The following is a 27,178-nucleotide window of genomic DNA, read 5'->3' as shown; positions in this document are numbered from 1 at the left end:
CGCCCGCCGGGCCAGCACCCCTCCCCCCAGCGAGCCCTGGCGCCGGAGCCAGCTTGGGCGCGGTGGGGGGGGGCGCGCCCGGGCGCCCCGCGCCGCGTCCCACGCGCTCCGCCCCGCCCGCGGGCCCGCCCCGCGCATTGGCCGAGCGGCCGGGAGGGCGGGCCCGGTGGCCGCGCACTTCCGCCCGGTGGCCCGGCCGGCGCGCGCCGCCTCTTCCGCCGCCGCCCCCGCGAGCCCGGCCCCAGCTCCCGTCGCAGCCCCGGCCCGGCCGCCCGGCGACACTTCGGAGCGCGGCGGCCGCCGACTGCGCGATCGCGACCCGTGGGGCCGCGAGCCCGCCGCCGTTATGAACATCCGCAATGCGAGGGTGAGCGCCGGCGGCCGCGGCCGTCCGCGCCGCGTGGGTGCGGGCCCGGGCCGCGTGCGCATGCTCGCGAGGGGCCCCTCCGAGCCCGGGCCGGCCGTGGGCGTGCGGGGGCCCCGCCGCGGACCCTCGCTCGCTGTGACGCGGGCATCTGCGGGAGGGGCCCGGCCGCCGCCCGGCGCTCCCGTTCGCCCCCGGAGCCGGGCCAGAGCCCCGACACACACGCGCCGCGCCGGGACGGGGGGGAGCAGACGGCCGGGAGCGGGGTTCTGGCCCGACCGCGGCCTACCGCGTCGCCGCGCCTGACCGTGTGCCGCCCTCCCGGCAGCCAGAGGACCTGATGAACATGCAGCACTGCAACCTCCTGTGCCTGCCCGAGAACTACCAGATGAAGTACTACTTCTACCACGGCCTCTCCTGGCCCCAGGTGGGCGGCCTGGGAATTGGGGGTCGGGGACGGGCCCTAGGAAGAGCCGGCCTCGGTGGCCCTGGCGGACGGCGCCCGGGATCCGAGTGGACGAGGCTCCCTTGTTTTCAGCTGGGGCGGAGTAGGGGCGGTGAGTGCCCAAAGGACAGGAGAGACCCGAATCGGGGGTGTCGAGTACGGCAGGGGTGGGGGCGGGGTTGCGCCCGCGTGCGTCTTTTGGGCGCAGCACAGGGCTTGGGCCTCCGGGACTCGCCCCCCGCGGCGGTGCACTGGCAGCAGGTGTCTGCGGCTGACAGATCCGCTGCTCTGACCCCTTCTCCTCCGCCCACCAGCTCTCCTACATCGCTGAAGATGAGAATGGGAAGATTGTGGGGTACGTCCTGGCCAAAATGTGAGTTGCCACAGAGGGCAGGGGAGCACCCACACCCCACCTGTCTGGTGGATGCTGCCTGGGTGGGTTTTTTGTTTCTTTTTCAGCTAATTACTAGATTTTTTTTTTTTCCGTTCACTGATAGGTACACAGGAAAACTGAGCGGCAAGTCCCCTTGCCACGCCAGGCCTCCCCTCCCCTCCCCATTTCCTGTTAGTTTTATTTATTTATACAAGATTTAATTATTTATTTATACAAGCACTGGGGACAGTCAGAAGCGCGGGAGGGTGAGAGAATCCACCAGAGCCAGAGCGGGGAGCAGAGCAGGCAGAAGGACCGAAGGACACTGCTGAGGGGAGCAGCAGGCGGCAGGAGAGGTCTGCGCGCCATGCGGGACCCTCCTCCGGTGGCCGGGGAGCAGCCGGGGATCGAACCGGCGCCGCAGAGTCTGCAGGCAGCTTCGCAACCCAGCGCTCAACCGCTGCGCCACCGGGGAAGCCCCCCCATTTCCTGTTAGTAACATCCTGGGGGCCATTGGTCTTCTGCCATTGACCTGGGCTTGCTATATTGTTCTGAACACCACACACCACTTTGCTTCAGTGTTTGTGTTCTGGTGGAGTCTGTGCATTGGGACGAATGTATCACTGAGAGCGCTCTCTGCTCTAAGACTTCCCTGTGCTGCACCCCCCGCTGATCTCTTGACAGTCTCCGAAGTCACCCCTTTTCCAGAATGTCATGTAGTTGGAACCGGAAAGTACACAACCTTTTCAGAGTGCCTTCTGCATTTAGGTGGAGCAGGCCCCCATGACTCCAGGTTCTGCTAACTCACCATCACTTAGCAATGTGCGTGCACTCTGCACGCAGCTTTTGCCTGCTGCGTAGGGTTTTGAAGGCCCCTGCTCCCCCCCATGCCAGGTCTCTCCTTTCTTCTCACTCTAGGGAAGAGGACCCAGATGATGTGCCCCACGGCCATATCACCTCCCTGGTGTGTAGGACCTCCCTGGGTGCAGACGGGGTGGAGGTGGGGTTGGTGGGGGCAGCCCAAGGTCCCAGCCCCTGCCCACCCTTCTCCTGCCAGGCTGTGAAACGTTCCCATCGGCGCCTGGGCCTGGCACAGAAGCTGATGGACCAGGCCTCCCGAGCCATGATAGAGAACTTCAACGCCAAATACGTCTCCCTGCATGTCAGGAAGAGGTGGAAGCTGGGGCCAAGGGGAGGGGGGTAGATACGGTCTTCATGTGGGTCGTGGGTACCCTGGCTTTTGGAGGCCCGGGCTGTGGGGTTAGTGGGGTGGGGGCCGAGGGGGAGGGCGGGGCCTGGACACAGTGTCCCTCCCTGGCTGAGCCTGCAGCTCAGCAGCACCTTGTTCCCTGCAGTAACCGAGCCGCGCTGCACCTCTATTCCAACACCCTCAACTTCCAGTAAGTAGACCAAGATTTTTCTAGTGGAGTGCGGGTGGGCCCAGGTCTGGCTCCTCCTGGCTCCTGACAAGGACTCAGCTGCCTTCCAGGCAGGGGGGCAGGGTGACCAGAGGAAAGACTTTGAATCAACTGAAATGGGGAGCAGACTATGAATCTTAGCCACCGCCTGGGCTCTTGTCCACTTGGTGGTGACGCATCTCTTTGCTGCCGCTGGCCGGGGCATGTTGTCATACAGGAGCCCATTTGGTGCCTCTCGCTTAGGGGAGGAGCAAGCGCTGCGTGCTGTCTGGGCTAGTGGAAGGGCAGCATGGGGAAGGGCACGTAGGCATTTCAGGGAAAAGGTTTTAGCAAAGACCTGGGAGTAGCGAGATGAGGGCCTAGGACGTGAACAGGAGCTCATGCTCTCAAAGCATCTGAGTGGGCCTGGGAGGAAGGAGGATGTGGAGCTACAGGTGGCCGGGCTGGGTGCCAGCCCGTGCAGCCATGTTGCCAGGAGCTGTGGCCTCTTCCCCTCAGTTTCCAAGCTTTCAGGAGGGTCAGGGGCCAGGCCACCTGAGTGACTGCCAAGCTTAGGGACCGCTGTGTGTGCTCAGTGACAGGAGCTGTCAGGAAGGGCCAGCAGCAGCAGCAGGGGCAGTTCTCGAGTGCCTCGGGAGTCCTAGTGGCTAAAGACAGGTTTGCTCAGGGCATCTGTGAGCCCAACACAGGATGGGCAGAGTCTGGTGGAGCGTGGCTGTGCCCACTACACAGCACAGAAAGCCATTTGGAATTGAGGTTCAGGGACTGCTTGTGGGGTCCTGTGGAGAAGATCCTGGGCTTCAGTCAGGTGGGGCGTGAGGAGGGAGGGATAGCTGGAAAGAGCAGCGGCTCTGGGCTGGGCATCAGAGGAAGTGTCTGGTGGTCAACACTTCTGGGGTCTTGGGGGGCAGGCCGCCCAAGTCTGTGCACAAACCTACTAGCGTAGGCCTGGCCCTGAGCTGCTTGGGTCAGGGGCCAGGCCACCTGAGTGACTGCCAGGCTTAGGGACCGCTGTGTGTGCTCAGTGACAGGAGCTGGCGGAAGGGGAAACCACAGAAACAGCTCCTGGGTGGCCAGCTTATCGGGGCAAGATGGTGACAGGCTGGAGGTGGGGGTCAAAGCACTGGGCACTACTTACTGCTGGACAGCAGAGGGCTGGAAACAGCTTGCTGTCTCTGGAGGGGCGGGGGGGGGCGGTAGGGAGATGACGCGAGGTGCTCTAGGCTGAGGAGCATTTCCTGATGTGGCTCATCTCCCTGTGCCTAGGATCAGCGAGGTGGAGCCCAAGTACTACGCAGATGGGGAAGACGCGTATGCAATGAAGCGCGACCTCACCCAGATGGCTGAGGAGGTGAGAGCCTGGGCCGGGGTGGGCCCCGCAGGGGGCTGGCAGGGCAGGTGGGGAGGCCCCTGGTGGCCGATTGAGCTGGACTGGGTGCCAGCCCGTGCAGCCACGTTGCCAGGAGCCGTGGCCTCGTCCTCTCAGTTTCCAAGCTGTGAGGTGGGGGAATGGGCACTCCCCTAGGCTTTGAAGAAGGCCGTGGGCCCAAGATCATATTCTCTGAGAAAGACACCTGTACCACCCCAGGAGTGGCAACAGGTGGAGGAGGCGGTGCCCTGAGGCCAGGGGGTTCTAGGGAGATCCAGCCATCCAGAGGATCAGGGGTGAGCCAACAGTGGGCTGAGGAGAAAGTTGAGGTTCTCTAGGAGACTCCTTGGAATGCCAAGATCATTCAAAGGACTTTGCAGCAGCCTGGGGGAGGGTGGTGTGAACCCCCCCCCACCCCACACCTCCCGCATGGGTGAGGGGATGGGCCCAGGGGTCAGAGCCAGGATTCAAGCCGGTCTCCCAGCCCAGCCCTGTTTCCTGCCCCAGCCTTGCCTATACCTTCACCCCCCATTGAGCGACCCGTGCAGCCTCCCGGCATGGGCAGCTAGAGAGGGCCGCTGTGGTCCAGAGACTTAGGCGCTGTCTCTTCCCTCCTGCTCCCCTGGGCTCCTGGTGACAGCTGAGGCGGCACCTGGAGCTGAAGGAGAAGGGCCGGCACGCGGTGCTGGGTTCCATCGAGAACAAGGTGGAGAGCAAGGGCAGCGCGCTTCCGAGCCCGGGAGAGGCCTGTGCTGAGGAGAAGGGCCTGGCGGCTGAGGACAGCGGTGGTGACAGCAAAGACCTCAGTGAGGTCAGCGAGACCACAGAGAGCACCGACATCAAGGACAGCTCAGAGGCCTCAGACTCGGCCTCCTAGAGCCTGCGCTCTCTTCTCCCTGCCCTGGCCTGCCCCGCCCTGTCCCACCTCACAGGGTTTCCCAATAAACTTCACCCAGTGGCCTCGGGGAGTTTGTGCATGCAAGTGTGCACCTTTGAGGGGTGCATGCCTCCCTCTGGCCCCTCAGTGTCCCTGTGGATGCGAATCTGGAATCCTTTGGGCACAGTATGTCCTGCCCAGCCCAGGGGAGAAGAGGGGAGCCTTGTCAGGGCTTTGGGGGTAGGGTTCCCAAGTCTGATGGGCTTAGTATCTTTGGGCCCTGGGGAAGGAGGCTCTGGGGTGCTGCCAGTGACCCCCACGCTGTTAGGCACTCTGCCACTGCCTTGCTGGGCTCCACATGCATAACTCCACTTGCTCATGGGACTGGTTACAGGTGTCCTGGCTGGGGAGTGACCAGAGTGGCAACCCTAACTTCACCCTGTGAGGTTAGTTCTGAGTGTTTGACATACTCTTGAATCTACTCCATAACCTAAGCCTTTATTTGAAAATAATACTTCAGTACAGTTTAGGGCTTACAGGAAAGGCGAGCAGTCAGTGGCAGAGTCCCTGGGGTCTGATAGTAACATTCTGCATTAAGTGTTGCAATTGTTGAGCCAATACTGATAACTGGTTTTTATTTTTTTTAGAATTTTTATTTATGCATACAAGAACTGGGGTTCTTGAGCAGAGCGGGGGAGGGGTAAGAGGATTCACCAGACAGTGGGGAGCAGAACAGGCAGACTGACTGAAATCCACTGCTGAGGGGAGCAGCCGGGGAGACAGGAGAGGTCTGCTGCACCATGTGGGTGGGTCACCCCCCTGGCTGGGGACTGAACTGTGCTGCAGTGGCTGCTGATAGCTTCATAGTGCTGAGATTTAACCCCTGCACCACTAGGGAGGCCCTGGGTTTTTTTTTTTTTTTTAATGGTGAAAAAAAATGTGCATTTAAAATTGGCCAGAGCCTCCCTGGTGATGCAGGGGGTTAAGATGCAAATTGTGAAGCTGTCCACAGCCTCTGCAGCACGAGTTAGATCCCTGGCCAGGGATCTACCCACATGGTGCAGCAGATCTCTTCTGTCTCCCCCGCTGTTCCCCTCAGCAGTGCATTTCGTCAGTGTGCCTGTTCTGTTCCCCACTGTCTCTGGTGAATCCTCTCACCCCTCCCCAACACCTCTGGCCTGTACCCCAGTTCTTGTATGCATAAATAAATCTTAAAGTTGGCCAGCTGGATTTAGTTTAGAGGATTCCAATTTTGGGGGCAACACCCAACGCATGCTAGTCGGAGCCAGTTGAACCTGTGCTCGCTCTCTGTCAGATGTGATCAGGGCATTGAGCTTGGCCACCCACATTTTTTTTTTTTACACACACATTTTTCTAAAAGTTATTTACAAGGGGAATGAGAAGAGGGAGAGAGCCCGCATTATTATTAACTACGGCCCAAGGTTTCATTTCCCTTTGTGTTGTACATTCTCTGGGTTTTTTTTTTTTTTTAGAAAGATACTTTTTTTTATAATGAAAAATTTTTGAATTATACATACAAGAAGTGGGGTACAGGCCAGAGGTTTTGGGGGGGTGAGAGGATTCACCAGAGACAGAGTGGGGAACAGAACAGGCAGACTGACGAAATCCACTGGTGAGGGGAGTAGCGGGGAGGCAGGAGAGGTCTGTTGCGCCCTGTAGGTTGCTCCCTGGCCGGGGATCGAACTCGTGTTGCAGAGGCTGCCGACATATTCCTAGTGCGGTGTGTTAACCCCTTGCGCCACCAGGGAGCCCCACATTTTCTGGGTTTTGACAGGCGCAGAATGCCTTGTATCCTTCACTGGGCTTTCTTGCCGAACGCTAGAGCTCCGTCTTTGATGGCCTCAGCCTATCCCTAAAATGAACTCCCCAACCTTGCCACCCAGCCCTCCCTGCTGTTGCCGCGCCTCCGCTTGCTCCCAGCCCCTGGGACTGGGCCGCTCAACCTCCCAGCGGGGCTGTCACTGCCTTCAGCCTCTGCTGCTACAGAAGGCAAGGCACGCCCCTGCGGGGCTGAATAATTCCTCACCCGGGCCTGGAGCCGGGTTGTCTGTGGCTGGCTCCTGGCACGTGACCCACCGGCCGGCGCGGAAGCCAAGGCTGGGGGCGGGAGGGGGGGCCGGGCCCGGGAAGACGCGCTTGCGCGCTCCTGCTGGCGCGCCCACTCGGAGAGCCTCGTTCTGATTGGCTCCGATCGCAAGCTGTGGGGGCGGGGGAGGCGCTCCGCCCCGCCCCGCGCGCCCGGCGTCAGTCCCTTCCGGTTCGCAAGGCGCGGCGGGCTCCGTTCCCAGGCTCTGATTGGCCGGCGACGGCGGGACGGGCCCCGCGCGGGGAAGTGTCCGGGCGAGCGTGCGCAGTGCGCCGGCCGCGCCCCAGCTCTGGGGGTAAGGAGCCTCGGCGTCTCCCGGAGCGCACTCCTGCTCCCGCCCGGCTCTCTGGGGCCCGGCCCGGCCCGGCCCCCGTGTCCTGCGTCCCTGTTAGGCCCGAGGTGGCTTGGCCGCCCTCCCCGCTCCTGGCAGTTCGCTTTTGGGAGCGGAGGCGGGCGCTGCGGCGGGGCGGGGCGGGGCTTCGCGGAGGGGGAGCCTTCGGCCCTCCCCGCCCGTGGGCCCAGCACTTCCTCCGCGTCTGCGGCACCCGCCTTTGGGAGGGGCGGCTCCCACAATAAGTCTGCGAGCCTCCGCTGCACATTGCGGGTGGGAAAGCGCCCCCTAGGCCTGGTTGGGGGTCCGGAGACGTCTCCCTAGAGGATGCACCTGGGCACACAGGTGCCCACCGTTGATCCCCGTGCCCCCCATTGTTGAACTCCTGGAAGGCGGGCTTGCGGGAAGATAGGAGGGGCCTCTCCGTCTAGTTCAGCTTCATCTGTGCTTGCTCTGATGTACGCGGCTGTAACAGCCTCGCCATTGTCTCCTCTGGCCGGTCCTCCACGCAGCAGACCCGAGCCCATCCTCCTCGTGGCCATCACTCGGGGCCACTTGTCCGCAGGTTGACCGAGGTCCTGCACATTGGATCCTCACTGTCCTGGGCTTTGGGAGTCTTTGAAGGGGAACAGTGGCGCTAAGGATGGAGCAGATGTCAAACAAGTGTCCTAAAAGCCAGAACCAATTGCTTGACGTTTTAGCAGGGGCTGGATAGGGCATCACAGGAGTTTCTGAAATATAAAAGGGCCCAGGAGAGCATCTGAAAGTAGGGCCCGAGGAGGGTGCGAGCCCTGTCCCTGGCTCTGTTGCGTGTTTGCGGGATTTCTGGGGACAGGTTAAGGCCTTGATAGAGGGGTAGGGGGCAACGCGTGTTGGGGTTAGCTGAGGAGAGGCGTGGGTTTCTGACACAGGAGCTGTTTCTACGTGGGTGCTCCTGTGCATGCTTGGGGAGGGGCAGGAGGCTCCCTGGCCTTGCTGCCGGGCTTGGAGCAGTGCGCTCCTACTGACCTCAGCTCCTGAAGTCCGAGTGTTGGACCTGCCGGAGTCTGGCCCGGTCCCAGGCCTTCAAACCGCAGGCCCGTGGAAACATGGTGTTTCAGAGAAAGGCCTTGGTGCTGGAGGGCGGGGTGGGGGTGGGGGCAGGGAGCTGGAGAGGTATGTTTTCCCCTTCTGGGCAAAAGTGCACAGTTGAAAGGCAGGAAGTGCCTGCACAGTGTCCCCTCGTTCTAGAGCTGTTGGTCGAGGTGATATGTGCCCACGTTTGTCAGAACCTGACTTGCTCCTGCACACACAGGCCTGGACCCCTTGCACTTGTGCCCACAGGCCTTCCCCCTATCCCACCATATGCACCCCAGGGATTTCCTTCCACCAACTGAAGACAGCTGTTCAGCCCGACTTGTCACCTGTTTCCTGCCTTCCCCTTTCCCTGGAAAAAAGCTGTGGCTTTGAGTTGGTGGCGAGGTATGGAGGGAATCCCAAGCACACCTGGATAAGGGAGGCCTGGAGGCTTGCCCCCCATGCTCTCTCAGGCCTTGCCCTGAGGGTGCAGGACAGGGCAGGTGCAAGCTGGAGAGAAAGGAGGCAGAAGAATCTCTTCCGGCAGCAGGAAGTGGTAACCACCTATGGGGAAACAGGCTTGTTCCTCCCCAAGGGTTTGAGCAGAAGGGGAACCTTAGCCGACACCCCTTGCCCGGAGGAAGCCAGGGCTGAGGTTCTGGTCTCCAGTGCTGACCTTTCTTCCCACCCTGGAACTTTCCACTCACTCTCCAGCCTCCTCGTGCTTACCTCAGGAGTGGGACAGTGGAGGGTGCCCCATTTGATGTCCTGGGGGGCTGAGGACAGCAGGCTATCCAGGGGAGTCTAGGGCCTGGAGCAGCCATGGCGTCCCTGCCCACTGGCAGTGAGGGCCAGCCATGTGTGAACGGTGACCACACGGTCTTCTGGGGGCCATTGGCAGGGTCAACTGGGGGTGCCAGCTTGCGTGGCACCTTGGGGCTCCTACACTGGCTCCGGCTGCTTGGCCAACGAACTTGGGCACACCGCAGTCCAGGTGCATGTCCAGCGCCCAGCGCGAGGGGGCGGTAACACCCGGGGACCCCCGATCTGGAGCAGGGCCCGGCCTGAGCCGCCCCGCCCCGTTCCTGCAGCTGCGGGGAGGAGGGGGCGGGGCGGGGCCGAGTAGGGTGCTGGCTGCGCAGCCCCAGGTCCCAGCGCCCGGCCGGCTCGGCGCCGCGTGGAGCAGCGGGGCTCGACGGCGCGGCCACTCGGCCGCTATGGCCGCGCACGGGAAGCTGCGCCGGGAGCGGGGGCTGCAGGCCGAGTATGAGGCGCAAGTCAAAGGTGAGAGGGCGCCGGGCTCTCCTGGTCCCGTTCCCTGAGGAGACCCCGAAGGTCGTGGGGCAGCCCTGAAAGTCCCGCGGTTGGCCCCGGGGGCCCACTGCCCTCCCCCAGCGACCTCTGGAGGGGTTGGGGAGAATGCGGCGGGAGCTCCCTGCTCACCGCTGGTCTCCTCGAGCCTCAATCACCCTGCCTCCCCCTTTCTCCCTCTTTGTCTTCCTTTGGCCCCTCCACCTACCTCTCTGCAATTCACCCCCGGAGCAGTGGAGACCCTGCCAGCCACAGGAGGGCTGGCGACACTGGGTACACTGCCCCCCAGAAAGTAGCCTTCTAGCCAGAGTGAAATGAAACACCCTAATTTGGCTGTGGGGACAGTGGAAGGGAATCCAAGGGCCCAGGTTGATGGGTGCGTGGTGGCTTAGCCTAAAGCCTTCCCAGACTAGGTCGCCCCGTTGTCCCTTTGGTCCCTTCGCCCCCTGGGGCCCCGAGGTAGCTCAGGGCTGAGGATCTTGCGAGTAAGCTGGCCTGAGTGCCAACACCTTTCAGAGAGCAGACCTCTTGGGGTTCTGTGAAGCACTTGGTGCAAATCCCATGCAAATTAGCCGCGCACATTCTTAGTGGCCTCTGCTGGTGAGGCTCCTTCAGGGCGTGACCTGTGCCCGCGGAGGATGCCTGCAGGGCACTTTCCTGGAGGCTTTAGATGTGTCTCACTTTCAATTGCTCCATTTTACCCATGAAAGAAACTGAAAGTCAGAGAGGAGCGGAGACCGCCTGAGGTCACTCAGCACTGCAGACCCTAGAAGGTGAAGTGAAATGGCCCTGACCTTCCTGCACCAGACATGAAGGCTCCAGTGTAACCACCAGCGCAAACAATTTCCAACAAAGCGCCTGGGTTCTCCCTGTACAGGAGAGGCTGCCTCTGCCCAGAGCCACCTCGAGGGGACATTGCAGGGCCAGCTGGCTCTCTGAGTGTTGCCTTTGTCATTTCTCAGAGGGCGATAATGACCCCCATTCTGCTTCCCCAAGATGTCATGAGGCTGAAGGACTTTGGAAAGTCCTCAGCAGGTGTGGATCTGGTGATTTGCACTGAGAGTTTGGGGTTCCCAGCAAGCGTCTGAGATGTCTTGCCTGCTCTGGGTCCTTGACAGCTTTAGCCTCTGTTCCCCACCAATTCCCCCCGGAAATGTTCTACTATGCTAGAAAAGCAGGATTGCTGTCTTGACACCCCAAATTCTGAAAGGTCAGCACAGCAGTGGTTAGGAGGCCATCTTCTCTCCTGCTGCACTTGTCAGCAGAAGTGAGACCGGCTGCGCGCTCACAGGAAGTGTCGGGGCGGGGTGCCGAGTCCCAGCTCTGCAGCTCCAGCGTGGTGTGTTCCATCCTCCCTGTGCTCAGGTGCTCAGCAAGCATCTGCCCCGCCCTCGCTGGGCTCCAGGTCTGGGGGAGACAGTCGGCAGCCCTCGCTGGACATTGACAACCACTGACAGGGAAAGCCGGTGCCAAGCAAAGGGGTGTGAAGAGGGCCAGTCCTAGTTTGGGGGAGGCCATGGACGGGTTCCCTGATGGTGCATCTGAGCTGACATCTGAGAGCTGTAGGCCAGCAGCAGCTCGCTGCACTCAGGTGGCAGAAATTCACAAGTCACCAGTGCGCATGTCTGGATCCCTGTCAAGTTCTGGCTTCCAGGCAGCACCCACTCCTGGCACTGAAGAATAAAGGAAACAGCTGGGTGTGCCTTCAGTTAGGGTGCTGCTCGGAGAGTGGGGCGGAAGCCCAGGGGAAGGTGAGGTGAGCTGGGACCTTTCCAGACCTTTCTTGGAATGAAATGAAATTGACTTTTATCGCAGGAAGTGTCACCCCGACTCAGTGAAGATGCTGCTGGCTGCTAGTGGCCTGCGTGTTGACATCAGCCTTGGGGCCCAGCCCTGTCTCTCTCTCTCTTGGCGTTAGGGGTTCTGCTCTCCTCTGTGTTAGTGCCATGGTCAGGAAGTCCCCCACACCCTAATTTCGATTTACGCAGCCTGACTCCTTAGTGCAAAGAGTGCTCCCCACGCAGTAGTTTCAGCGGGGGCTGGGGCTGGGTCAGCACACTCAGGAGTGCGCAGCCAGAGGGATGGTGCCCGAGGTTGAGAGTAGGAAGAAGTTCTGCAAAGGGAAATCAGGAGGCAGGAGCTGGGCAGGCAGAACCCATGGGGGCCACCTCGTGCCCCACACACAGCCCCTGGGAAGTCATAGGTAAGAGCAAAATCCAGATGGTGCCGGCATCGACACCGTCACGGTGGAGTCCTGCAAACAGCCAGCCCAGGTCCTGCCACTTGCCTCCTCCAGGCTGGCTCCCTGGTCTAGCCCCATTCTCTGCTGCAATAACTGCCCACTGGGCTGGGTGCTTCCCCTCTGTCATCTAACCTCTGCTGGGGCTCCCTACCTGAGAGGACCCTGGTCGCTCCTCGCCCCCTGGACCACAACCATGTGCTGTTGGCCCCCCAGCCTCTCAGATGCCCCCCTCCCTGGGTAGCTCAATCCAGCTACTCTGCCTCAGGACACGCCTCGGCTATTGCCTCTGCCTGCGCGCTCTTCCTCCAGCTGTCCCCACGGTCCTTTCATCACTTCCTTCAGCTCATTTCTGACTGTCGTGCTCTGAGACCCCACCCTCCCGTGTTCCTCTTCTCAGCGTCCCTCTTCCACTGCGTCTGTGTGCTGAACATGCCCACACAGGCGGGGCCTGAGTGCGTCCTGCTGATGAAGAAGTCACCGCACGTCCCTCTCAGGGCACGTAGACGCAGCCAGGAAGCCAAGTTGGGTCCTGTTTGCCTGGGATGCTCTGTGCACTGGGCACTTGGGGTGGCAGGAGCGCTTGCAGCCAGGTGCTCAGGCTTGCTCAGGCGAGTCTCCGCTGCAGGCTCCCTACGGAAAGCGCTCTCACCATACCCAGCAGTGAGAAGGCCGCAGCCATCGGGGGCCTGGGCATGCCTTTCTGCAGGGAGGCGAGGGTGCAGGTGCCCTGGGGGTGGGCGATCGGGAGTGGGACCTGGGGAAGACAACAGGCCCCGCCTGTGGTCCCTTTGCTTGGCAGCCCGGCTCCTGGGCCTCACTGTGGGGCAGCCTGTCCCCTTGGGGCCAAGCGCAGGGCTCCTTTTATGGAGCCCCCAAGTTCTCTGCAAGTTTGACAGACTGCCACGGCAGTCTCCCCCCTCGTGTTTGCATGTGAGACTGCCCTGCCAGGGTCCTGGGCACCCAAGAGGCAGGAAGTGGCAGGGGAAGCAACTCGGGGGCTTTCCAGGAACTGGGGCGTGATGGGAAGGGCCAGTGGCTGAGCCTGCCAAGGATGGCCTTGCCACGTGCCTCTGAGCTCCTCCCGCCCCTGGCCTTGGCAAGGTTCTCCCCTCTCCCTGGACACCCCTCGTTACCCTTCTCACCGTAGGGCTGACTGCTTTCCTTTCGCTGCTGCTTCTGGCCCGAGGCGCCCCCCGCCCCAGCCCAGCTTGCTCTCTCCAGGGGCAGCCTCTTCAGGCCCCTCTCTCAGTGTCAGCTCCCCTGGGGTAGACCCTGCAGGTGACTGCCTCTCCCACCCGTGACCTCCGCCAGGCCTGAGCCCCAGGTACCCCTGTCCCCCAGAAATGCGCTGGCAGCTGAGCGAGCAGCTGCGCTGCCTGGAGCTGCAGGGCGAGCTGCGGAGAGAGCTGCTGCAGGAGCTGGCCGACTTCCTGCGGCGCCGCGCCGAGGTGGAGCTCGAGTACTCCCGAGGCCTGGACAAACTGGCTGAGCGCTTTGCTGGCCGTGGAGGTCGCCTGGGGGGCAGCGGCCGCGAACACCAAAGTTTCCGGTAGGTGCCCTCTGGCAGGAGGCTGCGCAGGCAGGTGGGGCTCCTCGCAGCAGCCTTCTGTGTGAGTGCCCCTTTGTCCCCAGGAAGGAGCCGGCCCTCCTGTCGCCCTTGCACTGCTGGGCTGTGTTGCTGCAGCAGACGCGGCAGCAGAGCCGGGAGAGGGCGGCCCTCAGCGAGGTGCTGGCCGGCTCCTTGGCCCAGCGTCTCAGCCACATCTCGGAGGACGTGGGCCGCATTGTCAAGCAGGTATGGCCCCGGCCGGGCGGGATCAGGCGGTGGGCACGCCATCCCCACGCAGCAGGCTGGGAAGACGTGGGAGGCCAGGTGGGCTTCGGGCAGAGGGGAGTTGGGTGGGGCCCCAGTGCCAGCCGAGGAGTAGCAGCCGCCCTGGCTCTGCTGGTTACCTCCCCCAGAGTAAGGATTTGGAGCAGCGGCTGCAGGAGGAGCTCTTGGAGGTGGTGTCAGAACTTCAGACGGTGAGGACCGTGCAGGCTCGCCCCAATCAAAGGGGAGCCATCATGTTATGTCTCAAGAATTGGGTGCCCCGGGGAGACTTGGGCTTGTGGGGTCACCAGTATACCTACCCATGCTCTGGGACCACATCCCAGATGGACTGCGGGGTGGGGGGAGGACTGGTTGTGGCTGTGGCATTCAACAGGGCCGCCTGGCCTTGGGCCTCCCTGCAGGCCAAGAAGACGTACCAGACTTACCACGTGGAGAGCATGAACGCCGAAGCCAAGCTCCGGGAAGCAGAGCGGCAGGAAGAGAAGCGGGCAGGCCGGACAGTCACAACGGCCACCACCACCGAGGCAGGGCCCCTTCGCAAGAGCTCCCTTAAGAAGGGAGGGCGCCAGGTGGAGAAGGTGGGCTTGCAGGGCACCTGTCTATCTCTGAAGACTCTGCTCCTGGCCTTGGTCACAGTGAGGCCCTGGCCTTCCCGTGGCTGGGGAGGGGAAGAGCCACAGACTCCCAGCGAGGCTATGAGCAAAGGACCTCGGTCTGCACAGCCCTGGAGGACAGAGGGGCCGGGATGAGAGCTGCTGGTCCCAGCCCAGCCCATGCAGTGTTCCTCAAGCTCCTGCCTGGTCCCCCCAGCCCAGCTGGAGTGGAGAGAGCTCTGTTGCTTCCAAGCCGGGGGCCTGTCCACCCCTGTCCCTGCCTCACACAAAGCCATGAAGGTTCAGAGGGGTGGGAGGACTGTAAGATGGGCGACTGCATGACATGTAGGGAGCAGAGCATTTGAGGGGGTCCCTGAAGAGGAATGAGGAGGCTGAGGCCAGCAGAAATGCAAGGGTGGAGGTGCCAAGTCAGGTGGACCTGTGGTTGTGAGATGGGAGGGTTTATGCATAGCCAGGTCAGGGGACATCAGGACTTCTGAGCCTGTGCCCATCGAGGGTAGCTGTCGACATGGGGTGGGAGGGTACATGGTGGCGATGGGGGCAGGCCTGTGGGCTGAGTGGGTGATCTTTGTGCTGATATGGTTTCGAGCAGCGTCAGGCCAAGTTCTTGGAGCACAAACTCAAGTGCACGAAGGCACGCAACGAATACCTGCTCAGCCTGGCCAGTGTCAATGCTGCTGTCAGCAACTACTACTTGCGCGATGTCTTGGACCTCATGGATGTGAGTGCTGGGTAGCTGGTGGGAGGCGAGTGCCTTGTGCACTGAGGCCCGTCCGAGCCATGTCCTTACTTCCTCCTCAGTGCTCTGACACCGGATTCCACTTGGCCCTAGGCCAGGTGCTCCGGAGCTACACTGCTGCTGAGAGCCGCACCCAGGCCTCCCAGATGCAGGGCCTGGGCAGCCTGGAAGAGGCAATAGAGGCCCTGGATCCTCCAGGGGACAAGGCCAAGGTGCTGGAGGTGCATGCAGTTGCCTTCTGTCCCCCACTGCGTTTTGACTACCAACCCCATGAGGGAGATGAGGTGAGGGTCACTCCCCCTGCCCCCTTAATGCCCCAAGCATGGCCACAGAGCTGGTCCAGGAGCTTCCCTTCCTTAGCATCCTGAGCACCTCTGCCACTCGCTTCTGTGCTTGAGCCTCTGTCCCAGGTCTTGTGTCTTCCTCTTTCTTGGTGTATCACTCCCTCCTGGGTGGCGCCTTCACCAAGAGTTTCCTGACCGCATGTGTCTAGAAGTGCCCCGATTCTATCACTGCAATTGATGGGTAGTTTAGCTAGGTATGAAATCCAAGACTCAAAATCCTTTCCCTTCAGAATGTTAAAGGCATTGCTCCAAGGTCTTTGGCTTTTAGTATTATGGGGGAGAAGTCTGATACCATTCTGAGCGCAGAACTGTTGTATGTGAACTATAATTTTTCTTCCTGACGCTATTAGGACAGTTTCTTTCCCCCTTCTCAGATTTTATGATGCCCTGCCTTGGGGAGCCTTTATCCTTCCCAGCACTAAGCAACCTCTCAGTCTGGAAAGTCATGAGATTTGGGACTCATGTTACTTCTTTGATAATTTTTTCCCCTGCATTTTATTTTCACTCACCTTCAGGAATCCTTGTCATTGTAATTGGATGTTGGACCTCATGAGCCAACCCTCTTTCCTATTTCCTATCTCTATACATGTTAATTCTGGTTTCTTAGGAGTTTATTCAACTCTCTCTTCCAATCCTTATTGAATTAAAACATTGCTTTCATGTTTTTAATTTCTTATTATAATTTTTTTTTTATATAGAGGCATGTTTTCTTTCTTTCTTTCTTTCTTTCTTTGTTTTTGTTTATACAAGCACTGGGTACAGTCAGAAGCGTGGGAGGGTGAGAGAATTCACCAGAGCCAGAGCGGGGAGCAGAGCAGGCAGAAGGACCGAAGGACACTGCTGAGGGGAGCAGCGGGCGGCAGGAGAGGTCTGCGCGCCATGTGGGACCCTCCTCCGGTGTCCGGGGAGCAGCCGGGGATCGAACCGGCGTTGCAGAGGCCGCGGGCAGCTTCGCAACCCAGCGCTCAACCGCTGCGCCACCAGGGAGGCCCCATGTTTTTAATTTCTAAGAATTCTTTTTGATTCTCCACATTTCTATTTTTTTTTTTTTTTTTTTTATTTTTTTTATTTTTTTTTATTTTTTTTTTTTTATTTTTTTTTTATTTTTTTAAATAATCTTTTTTTTTTTTTTTTTTATAGAGGCATGCTTTATTTATTTGTTTGCTGGTTTGTTTGTTTGTTTTGTTTATACATGCACTGGGTACAGTCAGAAGCGTGGGAGGGTGAGAGAATTCACCAGAGCCAGAGCGGGGAGCAGAGCAGGCAGAAGGACCGAAGTACACTGCTGAGGGGAGCAGCGGGCGGCAGGAGAGGTCTGCACGCCATGGGGGACCCTCCTCTGGTGGCCGGGGAGCAGCCGCGGATCGAACCGGCGCCGCAGAGGCCGCGCGCAGTTTCGCAACCCAGCGCTCAACCGCTGCGCCACCGGGGAGGCCCTCATTTCTATTTTTTTTTTAAGATTTATTTATTTTATTTATACAAGCACTGGGTACAGTCAGAAGCGCGGGAGGGTGAGAGAATTCACCAGAGCCAGAGCGGGGAGCAGAGCAGGCAGAAGGACCGAAGGACACTGCTGAGGGGAGCAGCGGGCGGCAGGAGAGGTCTGCGCGCCATGTGGGACCCTCACCGGTGGCTGGGGGTCGTACCGGTGCTGCAGAGGCTGCGGGCAGCTTCGCAGCCCAGCACTCAACCGCTGCGCCACCAGGGGAGGCCCCATATTTCTATTTAAAACAACCATTTGTTCTTGTTTCATGGATATAATACATTCCTGAGTCTCTCTAAAATGATAATTTGTTTCTTTGACATTTTCCTCTATTATCTGCATTTTCTCTGTTATCTATAGCTTTTTTTTTTTTAAAAAAAAAAAAAGCTTGCTTTGACTTATGTCTTCTGTTTTAGAGTTTCTCTCAAATGGCTGCCATTTCTTGGCCATTGGTTCATAAGAGGAGGTTCTGAGAGGTGGGTCAGGTATTTGATGTGAGACCGCAGAGCTTGTCAACAATGCACTTCCTTACAGGGAAGGGACTGAACTCATTGCTTTGAGGGAGACCCACACCTTGGGGAATGGGATGGGGAGGAGGTGTGTCTTAGGAAGAGGGTGAGAGACAGGACTTATAGGACTTGGGCTAGAGTTTGGGGGGTGGGGAGCAAGGCAGTGGGGTTTGACTGTGGGTTGGATGCTTTCAGGAAGCCTGGCTGACTGACTGGGTGTTGACTTTTATCTAGAAAGCAGCGGGACTGAGGGCTGAGAGTCCATGGTCAGGAAGCAGCAGTCACTCATGTTAGCCGGAGTAGAAGGAGGTTTGGCCATTTTTGTGGTTTGGGCAAAGTTCTTTGTTTTTTTCTGTGCTCAGACATGATTACCAAGCGGTCTTGTTTTTGTGTTCCCCCATCATGGACCCAGAGCGACCTTGTGTGATTTAATGCTCTGTGACAGTCCATGTGTTCGGTAGGCTAGCCCAAGGCTCAGCTCTCAGCTCTTGGCCACCCCAGAGGGTGGCGGCTGCTTTGCTCTTTCTCATCAGCAGGGGGTTTCGTCTCCTTCAGCTGTGACCCGTTTCCCTGAACCCGCAATTCATCTGATTTATACTTTCCAGAGGGTAAATTTCTAGTTTTCTACTAATTGTGTGGGTTTGAGGGGACGTCTTCTAATGTCAGTGTTCCCTGAGGCCTAATATACTTTTTTATAATTCCAGTAAACACACAGAGCTTTGCCATTGTAACCATTTGTAAGCACACGGTTCAGTGGCAGCAAGTACTCTCCCAGTGTTGGGTGACCACCCCCACCATCCAGTTCTAGAAACTCTTCATCTTCCTAAATTGAAGCTATCTCCTCTCCATTAGACACCCATTCTCCATTCAGAGCCCTCGCACCCCCTCTGCAGACTCTCCCCTTTCTTCCTCTTTTGCTATGAACCTGACTGTTCTGGGAACCTCACACCAGTGGGACTACACAGCACGCATCCTGTGGTATCCAGCTGGGGTCACTCAGCACGATGCCCAAAGGTGGGGATGCGCGTTAGAACGCCCTTCCTGTGGAAGGCCCACTGGCTCCCCGCTGCAGGGACAGCCACGCTCCCTTCACCCACCCCCATCCGCAGACGCTGGGGACTCCGCCTCTTTGTGTTGTGCTCTGAGTGTGGGGGTGCACGTGTCTCTGCGGGCCCTGCTTTCTCTTCTTTTGGGCGTATAACCAGAAGTGGGGCTGCTGGGTCATACAGAGTCTGTGTTTAACTTTGAGAGGAATCACCATATGGCTTCCTAGGTGGACTTTGCCAGTCTTGGCTTCCACCCCACCCACACCCCAGCACTACAGCTGCTGCCCCCAGCCTTCTGGCTGCTGCTTCTGGCTTCTGTCTGTCACCTCCCCGGTCTCCATTGTCCACAACTTTCGCATCCCTCATGGGCGTCACCTCTTCCCCTTGCCTGGTGTCCCTGTGCTGGCCCCTGCGCCCCTCCTGCTGGGCTTGCAGGGAGTGGCGAGCTGGGCACAGGGCATGGTTAGCCTGTTGTTGGTGAGGTAAGTCCTCACTCTTGAGTAACTTGATGTCAGAACCTTCTGCATGTTCACGTGTTCCCAGGAGAGGGACCCCTCGTTTCCCCCCCCCCCCCCCCCGCTCTGCCCGCCCGCCTGCAGAGCCAGCACTGCTCGCTCGCCACAGGGGCTCGGTCACTGTTGGAATAGAGTGAGCGACTTTCCTGTCCTCTGTCCGCCCCAGAAAAGTTCTGGCCGGGCCCTTCCTCTTCTGCCTCAGACCCTGCTCTCCTTACCTTTCTCCTTCCCCTCCTGTTTTATATAAACCACTCTACTGCGGTGTAGCCCTGCCCGTAGCCCCCCTAGAGTGTACAGGTCTCTAGCCGCCTCTAGAATCCTCGCCGTCGTGCTGCCAGCACCTCTGTCTGATTCCAGAATGTGTTCATCGCCTGCTTCTGGACTTTGTGGAAACCTGGTGTTTTCAGGGATCGTCCGCGTTGCGGCGGCCCAGCCAGGCCCGCATCCTTTTGCATGGCCGACTGACGGCCCACGGAGTGAAGGCGCCGCCTTTGCTTACTCACTCAGCAGCCCGTGGCCACCGGGCTTCCTTCCACCCCGGGCCCTCTGAGCCGCGCCACTGTGCGCGTGTGCTCTGGCCTGGGTGCCGCCTGTTCCACTTTCCCGAGCTGAGCATGGAAGCCTCCCGCGCTGCTGGTAATGTTAATCGGCCCCAGACAGCAGAAATGTGCTGGTGCCCATAGCCTGGGCCAGGCCCTCTGCCCCTGGGCTCGCCCCTCAGACCCCCGGACACTGCCTTGCACAGGTGGCTGAGATCCAGGTTGAGATGGAGCTGCGGGATGAGATTCTGCCCAGGGCCCAGAATATCCAAAGCCGCTTGGACCGACAAACCATCGAGACCGAGGAGGTATGAGTCACTGGCCCGGGGCAGGAACAGGGCCCTGGAGTATGGAGCCAGCCGGCCCACCCTCCCCTTTCCTTCTGACTTGGCCTTCCTGTCCTCTGTCTGCCTCTCCCCCCAGGTCAACAAGACACTGAAGGCCACATTGCAGGCCCTGCTGGAGGCGGTGGCCTCGGACGATGGGGACGTGCTCGAGTCCTTCCAGGCCTGTCCCTCCACTGAGTCCCTCAAGTCAACCAGCTCCGATCCAGGGGCTCGGCAGGCTAGCCGAAGGCGGAGCCAGCTGCAGGAAACAGAGACCTTCTATCTCACGGTGGGAGGGGGGCCCGGGGGCTGGGGGGTGCAGGAGGCCCAGAGCGGAAGGTGCGAGTCCGAGTTCTTGTGGGGCTTCCAGAAGCTGCAGGAGTACCTGAGTGGACGGAGCATCCTCGCCAAGCTGAAAGCCAAAAATGAGAAGCTGCAGGAAGCCCTTCAGCGAGGTGGGCCCTGCCTCTGCCCCGCAGCCCCTCCTGCCCCCCCCAGGGTACCCTCCCTTGGCTTTCCTTCCTGGAACCCCCCCCCCATACCCATGGCCCACTCTGCCTGCAGAGGGGCAGGAAAAATGCCCACAAGGGGCCTGGTTGCTTCCTGACTTTGGCCTTCAGGCTGCCCTTTGTCACCATGGTGCACGGTGGCCCTGGCCTGAGAAGTACTGCCACGTTTTCTCTCCCCCAGGTGACAAGGAGATGCAGGAGGCATCCCGGTGAGTCTCTCCTGAGATGGCAGTGTGTTCTGGGGACTGGACTTCTGTCATAGTGCCCGTCTGCTCTCCCCTTGGTGCCCAGCTCTGCTGCTCCTTCCTCGGTGACTCAGTTTCCCACTTTTCCTAGTGGGTTCTGGAATAATTCTCAAGTTCCAGGGCCCTTTTTGGCTGGGCCAGGAAGGCGGGGTCTCCTGTTCTCCATGCCCATCTCCCTCAGAGCCAGTCCCTATTCGCCACAGGACCCAGTATACACAGAGAAAATTCCAGAAGAGCCGCCATCCCCGCCCCAGCTCCCAGTATAACCAGAAACTCTTTGGGGGCAATATGGAGAAGTTTATCCAGGTACTCGCTTTGCCTCACCTTCTAACTCAGTGTAGGCCCACCCCTGCATTCTGGTCTGCGCTGGGCTGCGAGCACAGGGTGGTCCAGGGTGTCTGTGACAAAAAACCCCAGGTAGCAGCATTTTTGGGCCTGAGGAGTTGAACAAGCCACACAGGGTCCTCAGTGCTCTGTTCCAGACCAGCATAGCTCTGGGGTGGAGTAACAGAAAGAGGCTGCGCCCATAGCCATTGACAAGAATGACAGACTATTTAAACGAACAAATGTGAGTTTGGCGCTTTGACTTCATTCAGGGTCCGCAGAGCGCATCTGATGGCATTTTCACATGCCAGAGTGGGTCAGCACAGAGAATGGAGAGGGAGACAGCACCCCTGGGAGGGGCTGGTGCAGGCGGTGGCCTAAGGCGCTGTTAAGAGAAGCAAAGGCAGCGAGTGGTGGGGGGAGGTGCGCTGTGTCCTGTGAGGTAAACACTTCTCTGTCCCCAGAGCTCAGGGCAGCCCGTGCCGCAGGTGGTGGAGAGCTGTGTCCGCTTCATTAACCTTCACGGTAAGCAGACCCGCCCCCCGCTGGCCGCCCCATCCCGGAGTGGGGAGGGGCCCAGCACCCACCGGTCTCCGCCCTCCTGCAGGCCTGCAGCACGAGGGCATCTTCCGGGTGTCGGGCGCCCAGCCCCGGGTTTCAGAGATCCGAGAATCTTTCGAGAGAGGTGGGACTGGGCCGCGCCGGGCCGGGCGGGGGGCAGGCCGGAGTGGGTGTGAGTGGCCTTCTTGTCCCCTGTGGGCCTAGGGGAGGACCCGCTGGTAGAAGGCTGCACTGCTCGTGACCTGGACTCGGTGGCCGGGGTGCTGAAGCTCTACTTCCGGAGCCTGGAGCCCCCCCTCTTCTCCCCGGACCTGTTCGGGGAGCTGCTGGCCTCTGTGGGTAAGGCCCGGGTCTGCAGCTGGGGGGTGCCGCTCGTGTGGGCGCGGCCGCGCTCATGCACTTTCCTCCGGGTGGGGGCAGAGCTGGAGGCCCCGGTGGAGCGTGTGGAGCATGTGAGCCGCCTCCTGGCCCGGCTTCCCAGCCCGGTACTGGTGGTCCTGCGCTACCTCTTCAGCTTCCTCAACCAGTGAGTGCTCGGCGGGCACGGGGGGGGAGGGGTGGCGGCCAAGGTGGGCGCCTGCGGGTGACCCCTGCCGATGACATGCGTTTCCCCAGCCTGGCCCAGTACAGCGACGAGAACATGATGGACCCGTACAACCTGGCCGTGTGCTTCGGGCCCACGCTGCTGCCTGTGCCCGCGGGGCAGGACCCGGTGGCCCTGCAGGGCCGAGTGAACCAGCTGGTGCAGACCCTCATTGTGCAGCCGGCGCGGGTCTTCCCACCCCTGACCCTGCTGCCAGGCCCTGTCTACGAGAAATGCATGGCACCACCTTCTACCAGCTGCCTGGGGTATGCGCTGTGCTGCGGGGCTGGGAGGTCTGGCAGAGGGGAGCCCTTGCCTCCGTTCATTCTCCTCACTCTGCTCGGACCTCAGGGACACCCCGCTGGAGGGCCTGGCGGGGGACAGTGAGCTGGACCTGGAAGCTGGGACCCCGACCCCAGAGGACGGTAAGGGGGTGGGAAGGAAGGCCCCAGGTTGTGCCCACCCTCGGCGCCCGCTCCACCTCCTCTTCTTTGCAGACTTGGAGGGCGTCGTGGAGGCCGTGGCCTGCTTTGCCTACACCGGCCGCACAGCCCAGGAGCTGACTTTCCAGCGTGGGGACGTGCTGCGGCTGCACGAGCGCGCCTCCAGGGACTGGTGGCGGGGCGAGCGTGCAGGCGCCCGCGGCCTCATTCCCCACAATTACATCTCGCTGTCGGCGGGGTGAGTAGGCTGCTCTCGCTCGGGAGGCTCCTGCCAGGCTGCCGGCCAGTCCCCCGCCCGAGCCCCAGGCGCGGAGCATTCCTGACCGCGTGTGGCTGGCCCCGAGCCTCTTGGTCTTCTCCATCCCAGGGCGGAGAGACCCGTGGCGGTGGTGCCGCAGAATGCAGGGGAGCTGGCGAGCAGCCCGGAGGGCCCCCTGCGCATGGACTTTGCCCGTCGGTAAGCTGAGCAAGATGGGACCTCGACGAGACCTGGGGCAGCCCCACTGCCCACCCTCACCCGAGCACTGGGCCAGACCCCAGGGGGCTGGGCTCAAGCTCTGGCTGTGCCGTGGGGGGAAGGGTCATCTACTGAGGGACACTGAGGACAGAATGGGCCCTCTGGGCCAGCAGGCCCCTTCCTGGGCCGTGCCTGGGGCGGGAGGCTCTGTTGGCCTAGCCCAGGGACTGCCTGTCCCACCCCCTGCCAGTCTCACCGCCTGTGCCCTGCAGGCCAGAGCCGTGCACCCCACCTGATGCTGGTGGCCCCTCTGGGCACAGACGGCACTGCTTCGTCCCCACCTCCCCGGATCGGCTCATGGAGGTGGATGAGGTGAGTTGTGACTGGCTGTGTGTCAGGAGGGGGCACCTCTCCTGAGGGGTCTCTGTCTCTGCTTATGAACCCCTCTTTCCCCCACCACCCCAAGTTAGCCTTCTTTTCCTGGCTCAGACAAGCTGATGTGACCCCCCACCCCCAGCTCAGGGAGTGGCCCGCCAGGGGTGAACGTGGGGCAGGACAGGCCTAGAGACAGGATGGAGGCCACAGGTCCCTCACTGGGTTCCTGAGTGGGAAGTGTCGGCACTGAGGCCAGAATGGCGTGGGCAAGGGGCAGGTGGCGGGCAGTGACGTGGCGGGAGCTGAGCGGGCTAGGGAGGGGGAGGAGAGACTGACAGGCCGGGAAACCAGGTGAGGAGGTTCTCGAAGCGGGGAACAGTGGGTGCAGTCTGGGGCGAGCGGCCCCCTGTGGCTCCCAGCGAGCCCCGACGGGCTGAGACCAAAGCCCTGGGGATGGGACTGAGCCCCGCGGGCACCCTCGTGAGCACACCCGGTGCCCTGTCCCCGCGGCCACGCCTGGGAGCCTGCGACAGGAGGGGCGCTGGGAGCCGGGCGCGGCAGTGGGAGGCCCCAGGGGCGCGGGCCAGGTCGGGTGCGGGTGGGGCGGAACCGGGCTCTCTGGTGCGCCCGTGGTCCCTGGGGCTGCGGGGGGTGGCCGTGGTCTCAGTCAGGGAGAGCGGGCGTGAGAAGAGGGGCGGGGACCCACCTCGAGGGCCCCCGCTTCATGGGCCGGGCTGAGGAGCGCTGTCCCCAGAGGACGCTGTGACAGCCGCAGCTGAGGTGGCCGGAGGGAATGCGGAGGGGGGTGTGACGGCAGCGCGGGCCCTGGACAGGGGCGGCCCGCTGGCCCCTGGGGGAGCAGGGAAGAGGCCAGGGTAGCGTGAGGGGGGCTCGCCTGGGTTGGTGGTCAGCGCCGAGCTGGGTGGGGGCATGGCCAGGCAGCCAGGGCACGGGGCGCCCTCAGCAGCCCCTCCTCTTCCCTCCCCGCCAGGCGGTGGCACAGAACATGGGCTCCGTGTTCAGAGAGCTCTTGGGGAAGACAGCAACTCGACAGGCTCTCGGGCCCACGCCCACCAGCACCCCCAGCCCCGGGCCCCGCAGCCGCTTGGGCAAGAACAAAGGCTTCTCCCGCGGCCCTGGGACCCCAGTGTCACCCTTGGAGCCCCAACCCCAGGGCCTGGACTCGACCCTCAAGCCACACTGATGCCCTGCTGGCTGTACAGGCCCGCGTGCCCTCCGCAGCCCTCTCCCTAGACCTCTGCTTCCCCTATCTCTGCCCTGCAAGCACAGGGCGCTGCTTTTGGCCCTCTGCCTGCCCCAACCTGGCCCTGGGCCCCTCTGGGAGCAGCCTGGGGAGGTGGTGGGAACAGGCCCCGCCCAGCTCTGCCTGTGGGCCCACCAGCCCCCTGGCCCTTGTCTGCCTGAGCCCAGGGCGCTCGCCTGGTGAGGTTGGCGGGCATTCATAAAAAACCTGTGTTGCCTCCCAATGTGTGCCAGTTCTTTGTCTAGGGGAGCTGGACAGGTGGGTACAGGGCAGCCCTCTGGCACCCCTGCTGCTCAAGCCCAGATGCCAGGATGCTCAGCCCAAGTGACATGTTGGCTCGCTTGGCAGAGCCGCTAGGGCCCCTTGGCACAGAGCCATCTGTGCCACAGCTGCATGGGTTGGGGATTCACCCCCGTTAAGAGGTCAGTCCCCTGCATTGTGGGTTCCCAAGCCGCTCTATCTGGGTGTGCGGGGTCCCTCCCATGCCATTATCCTGATCCAAAGGAGACCTTCGCTGGGTGGGAAACGAGCTGGAATTTTAATTAGGGAGAAGTGGAGGGAGGAGGGAAGAGGGGCACGGAGGGGGAGAGAGGGAGGTGGCCCCACCAGCCCCAGCCGTCCCGGTGCTCCGGGCTCTGGAGCCTGGCTGTCAGCCGCCTGGCATTCATTGGGGTGGAAACCTTTTGCTGCCCCGGGCCCTGCAGCCCTCTCCCACCCCTCCCCACGCCCTGCACCAGGGAGCGACCCTGGGGTTGCGTCTCCATCCAGGGCCGGCTCCTGGCTTCTCAGGTGGATGTGTCTTTGGCCAGGAAGGAGCTGGCAGTGGCGCAGGACGCATCTTGGGGGCCTGGACTGGGTGGGGGGTGCCTCCGGGTGCAGCAGAGCAGGCCGCGCAGCTCTGAGGAGACACTGCTGCTGAAGAAGGCGTAGATCCAGGGGTTGGTACAGCTGTTGAGGCTTGCCAGCAGCATGAGCAGAACGAAGGGGGGCCCTGTGGGGACGGAGCATCTTGGTGGGCTCAGGGTGTCTGGGCCAGGCTGTAACCCCACGCGTCTGCTAGGGGCTCAGGGGAGACACAGCCCAGCCCGAGCACCCCCAAGGCTCTGGCCACAGCACTGCCTACCCTCCAGAGGTGCCTCTGGGTCCCACGCGGCCCACAGCTGCACGAGGAAGAAGGGCGCCCAACACAGCACATACACGATCACGATCACCAGCGTCATCCTCACGGTCTTGGCCATGGCTGCTGACACCCGGGCCCCCTCGCTGGCACTGCCAATCCGGCCTGCTCCTCGGCGCTCCCCGGGCCCCTCTGCCGGTCCTGGCACCAGGCTGGCATGAATCTCCCGGAAGATGAGCACCTGGCAGGCAGCAATGCCCAGGGCAGGTGCCACGAATACCATCAGGGCGATCCAGGTGACGTAGGCACGGAGGCCCCAGGGCTCAGCAAAGCGGGCCCAGCAGTCGAGGACACCGCTGCCATCCCCCACATCGCGCTGCGCGAAGATGAAGAGCTGGGGCAGGCTGAGGAGCAGCGAGAAGGCCCAGGCCACCAACACCGGCCGGTTCCAGCGAGCACCACCTCCGTGGCGGTGTGCCAGCATGGGCCGGCAGATGGCACGGTGGCGGTCCAGTGTCATGGCCAGGATCATGTAGGAGGACGCGTACATGCCCACCATCTGCAGGTACTTGACAGCCCTGCACAGGGCGTCGGGCCCACGGAAGCGGTCGGTGGCATCCCAGGCCAGCTGGGGCAGCACTTGGAACAGAGCCACAGCCAGATCCGCCAGGCACAAGTGGCAGATGAAGACGTGCATGGGTGCCCAGCGGCCCCGCCGGCCTCGCCTCGCCAGAGCCCCCAGCACCAGGCCGTTGCTCAGGGCTACGGCCACAAAGACCGTGGAGAGCAGGGCCAGCTCCGCCTGGGCCAGCAGCGGGTCTCGGGTGTCCGGCGGCTCCTCGCTCCTGTTGCCTGGTGGGCTGCGCCGAGACAGGGGCCCGGGCACAACTGGGCCGGGTAGGAGAGAGGGCCGGGTCAGGGCCATGCTCCGCGGGGGCAGCAGGCCCAAGGTGCTTTCCGCTGCCGGGAGCGGGTGGCCTGGGTCTCCTGCAGCCTGGCTCGCAGCCCCCAGTGCAGGGGACGCTGCGAGCGACACCCTTGCATGGGGGTGGCCTGGTGGCCCCAGCTCCCGGGCTTTAGTTCAGGCTTGCCCCCCAGCCCCCCGTGCCCTGGAGAGGAGGGTAAAAGCAGGCTCTGAAAGGGGCATCTGGGCTTTGCGCACCCCACGGGCCACCTGGCTCACCGGGGCTGGGCAAGGGCCTGGCTGGCAGCTTACCAGAGGTGGGCGATGCCGTGAGCATGGCAGGCCGGTGGGCGGTGGGGCGGCAGGTGTCCTGAGCGCCTGGAGGAGACAGGGTGGGGTGCTCAGCCTTGAGGGCTGACCCAAGACAGGATGGCCAGGCGCCTCTGTGCCTGGAGGGGTGGGGTTCAGCCGCGTGTGCAGCCGTGTAGAGGTGTTCCCCGCATTGGGCGATGGGGGTGCGCCCTCAGCCTAGTCAAGGTTGATGAGGTCTGCCC

The 27,178-nt window shown here is 61.6% G+C and overlaps 3 protein-coding genes across 3 annotated transcripts; 2 read left to right on the top strand and 1 right to left on the bottom strand.

Annotated features, from left to right (window-relative positions):
• The first annotated feature begins 263 nt into the window (after positions 1–263).
• On the top strand, positions 264–4,994 carry NAA10 (N-alpha-acetyltransferase 10, NatA catalytic subunit). Its single transcript, XM_084258682.1, has 8 exons — positions 264–367; positions 693–791; positions 1,124–1,182; positions 2,101–2,146; positions 2,240–2,355; positions 2,538–2,582; positions 3,867–3,951; positions 4,610–4,994. Exons 1-8 carry the CDS (start codon positions 347–349, stop codon positions 4,844–4,846), a joined length of 708 nt encoding a protein of 235 aa, XP_084114808.1. The 5' UTR covers positions 264–346; the 3' UTR covers positions 4,847–4,994.
• A 4,563-nt stretch (positions 4,995–9,557) lies between these two features.
• Positions 9,558–24,805, top strand: ARHGAP4 (Rho GTPase activating protein 4; the record flags this gene model as incomplete). The annotated part of the gene is made up of 21 exons (XM_084258410.1): positions 9,558–9,624; positions 13,235–13,442; positions 13,526–13,688; positions 13,856–13,918; positions 14,129–14,305; positions 14,934–15,062; positions 15,143–15,364; positions 19,723–19,824; positions 19,940–20,131; positions 20,213–20,297; positions 20,533–20,560; positions 20,800–20,902; positions 21,385–21,445; positions 21,528–21,605; positions 21,686–21,820; positions 21,902–22,007; positions 22,097–22,330; positions 22,416–22,489; positions 22,562–22,745; positions 23,237–23,336; positions 24,331–24,805. 21 exons carry the CDS (start codon positions 9,558–9,560, stop codon positions 24,541–24,543), a joined length of 2,724 nt encoding a protein of 907 aa, XP_084114536.1. The 3' UTR covers positions 24,544–24,805.
• A 521-nt stretch (positions 24,806–25,326) lies between these two features.
• AVPR2 (arginine vasopressin receptor 2) lies at positions 25,327–26,961 on the bottom strand (the record flags this gene model as incomplete). Its single annotated transcript, XM_084258420.1, has 3 exons — positions 25,327–25,594; positions 25,727–26,608; positions 26,937–26,961. 3 exons carry the CDS (start codon positions 26,959–26,961, stop codon positions 25,389–25,391), a joined length of 1,113 nt encoding a protein of 370 aa, XP_084114546.1. The 3' UTR covers positions 25,327–25,388.
• Between the last annotated feature and the right edge of the window lie 217 nt (positions 26,962–27,178).

The sequence above is a fragment of the Talpa europaea genome, assembly GCF_964194135.1.
Source record: "Talpa europaea genome assembly, chromosome: X".
Taxonomy (NCBI): domain Eukaryota; kingdom Metazoa; phylum Chordata; class Mammalia; order Eulipotyphla; family Talpidae; genus Talpa; species Talpa europaea.
Note: the sequence above shows the minus strand (reverse complement) of the source record. Positions and strands in the feature narration are given on the sequence as shown.

Excerpts from the sequence above, each read along its gene's own strand:
- NAA10 (XM_084258682.1), top strand. The coding sequence starts at position 347 with ATGAACATCCGCAATGCGAGG. Across the intron at positions 368-692 it reads TGAACATCCGCAATGCGAGG|CCAGAGGACCTGATGAACAT; the intron begins GTGAGCGCCGGC and ends CCCTCCCGGCAG. Across the intron at positions 2,356-2,537 it reads TCCCTGCATGTCAGGAAGAG|TAACCGAGCCGCGCTGCACC; the intron begins GTGGAAGCTGGG and ends TGTTCCCTGCAG.